This window comes from Octodon degus, unplaced genomic scaffold (genome assembly GCF_000260255.1).
Source record: "Octodon degus isolate 3935 unplaced genomic scaffold, OctDeg1.0 scaffold00274, whole genome shotgun sequence".
NCBI classification, from domain to species: domain Eukaryota; kingdom Metazoa; phylum Chordata; class Mammalia; order Rodentia; family Octodontidae; genus Octodon; species Octodon degus.
In genome coordinates this window covers 523,531-524,848 of record NW_004524850.1, presented here as the reverse complement: position 1 = coordinate 524,848, position 1,318 = coordinate 523,531, and the positions used below count along the sequence as shown (strand labels likewise).

The 1,318-nt window shown below is 53.3% G+C and overlaps 2 protein-coding genes across 2 annotated transcripts in view; both read left to right on the top strand.

Annotated features, from left to right (window-relative positions):
• The window catches only part of LOC111814145 (zinc finger protein 431-like), a 629,125-nt gene that overhangs the window by 336,830 nt on the left and 290,977 nt on the right, over nt 1–1,318 (top strand). The gene's annotated exons all lie outside the window — the stretch shown is intronic.
• LOC101563637 (zinc finger protein 709-like) overlaps nt 1,027–1,318 on the top strand; it is a 2,013-nt gene continuing 1,721 nt past the window's right edge. Inside the window, exon 1 of the mRNA XM_023706878.1 lies at nt 1,027–1,278. Within this exon, the coding sequence (XP_023562646.1) occupies nt 1,027–1,278 (252 nt within the window). The remainder of the gene's footprint in view (nt 1,279–1,318) is intronic.

Sequence of the window (1,318 nt, the reverse complement as noted above, 5' to 3'; positions counted from 1 at the left end):
TTTAAAGGCAAAAACCACAAAAGGGGGAGGGAGCAAGCGGTGTACAGAAGCAGATTGCATTGGTTACTTTTAGGATGACCTTTAAAATAATTGGTGGGTTTGAATATATGACTTTTTAAGGAAACTAAGAAAGGGGTAGGTAAAGGGTAACTATGAGCTAACTCTGTGGTCCCGGTGGTATTTGGAGAGCGGGTGGTTTAACTGAACATTGTAACCTATTTCATAAGAATGTCCTAAGCCCAGAGGTAATGTTCTTTTCAGTTTGGCCTGAGGTTTTATGACTCCATCTGGAGTTTCTGGAGTATGGGTTACTCAAGCCCTATGGCTATTGTAAGGGTTGAGTCGCCGCCGCTAAGGAAGGTCCCAAGAGTCGATCTCTCATGCAAATCACAAAGGGCAAGCTTTATCGTCTACGTCCACGCAGGGCGGTCTGAACACGCAGGAACAGAGTGCGCCGAGCTGACCGTGGGCTGACCGTGAGCTGACCGTGGGCTGCGTTTTTAAGTCCAGAGACAAAGGGAGGAGGGATTTTAGCAAGCGGGATTACCCAAGCGAATGGCATTGGTTAGTTTGGGTTGGTTCTTAAAATAATTGGTGGGCTTGAGAATATATGACCTTTCGAGGAAACTAAGAGGGGCAGGCTACAGGGCAACTAAATAGTTAACTTTGTGCTTTCAGCTGTATTCCCAGAGCTGGTGGGTTTATCAAATGTTTACCTAAGCCAGGCCTGAGGCTTTATGACTCCACCTGGGTTCCAAGATAAGGGTGACTTAAGCCTTATGGTCAAGGACCAGTAGGTGGTCCCTTGTGACCGAAGTTTGCACTTTAAAAATTCTTTGGGCTTTACACTATAAACCGGTGGGTGGTCTCTTTTAACTGGAGTTTGAACTTTAAAAATTATTTGGGCCTTACAGGGGCACGCAAGCGACCCCACTTCAGGAAGGCGACCCTGAGTCCACTGAGGAAACCGGGGTACGCCCGCGGAGCCAGGAGAGCAGGTGCAAGTGCAGCCTCTCATATGACGCGATGGCGACACCGGACAGCGGAGCCGGTCCCGGTTCCCGAGGAGCTCCTTTGAACTGCACGGGAGCAGGCGGGAGCTCACTCTGCTCAGTCCGCGCACCCGGCGGGCTGCACGAACTGTCCAATCGGAGGCGGCGGTGTGGGCGGGACTTCCGGTGCTGGCTCCGGGACTCGAGCGCGTGGCTGGGCGTCCCTCCTCGCCGGGACCGCGGTCTGCGAGCTGCGCGGAAGGACTCCGGGGAGACGCCTGCGATGGTGAGGGCGGGACGGGGACGGGGACGGGGACGGGGACGGG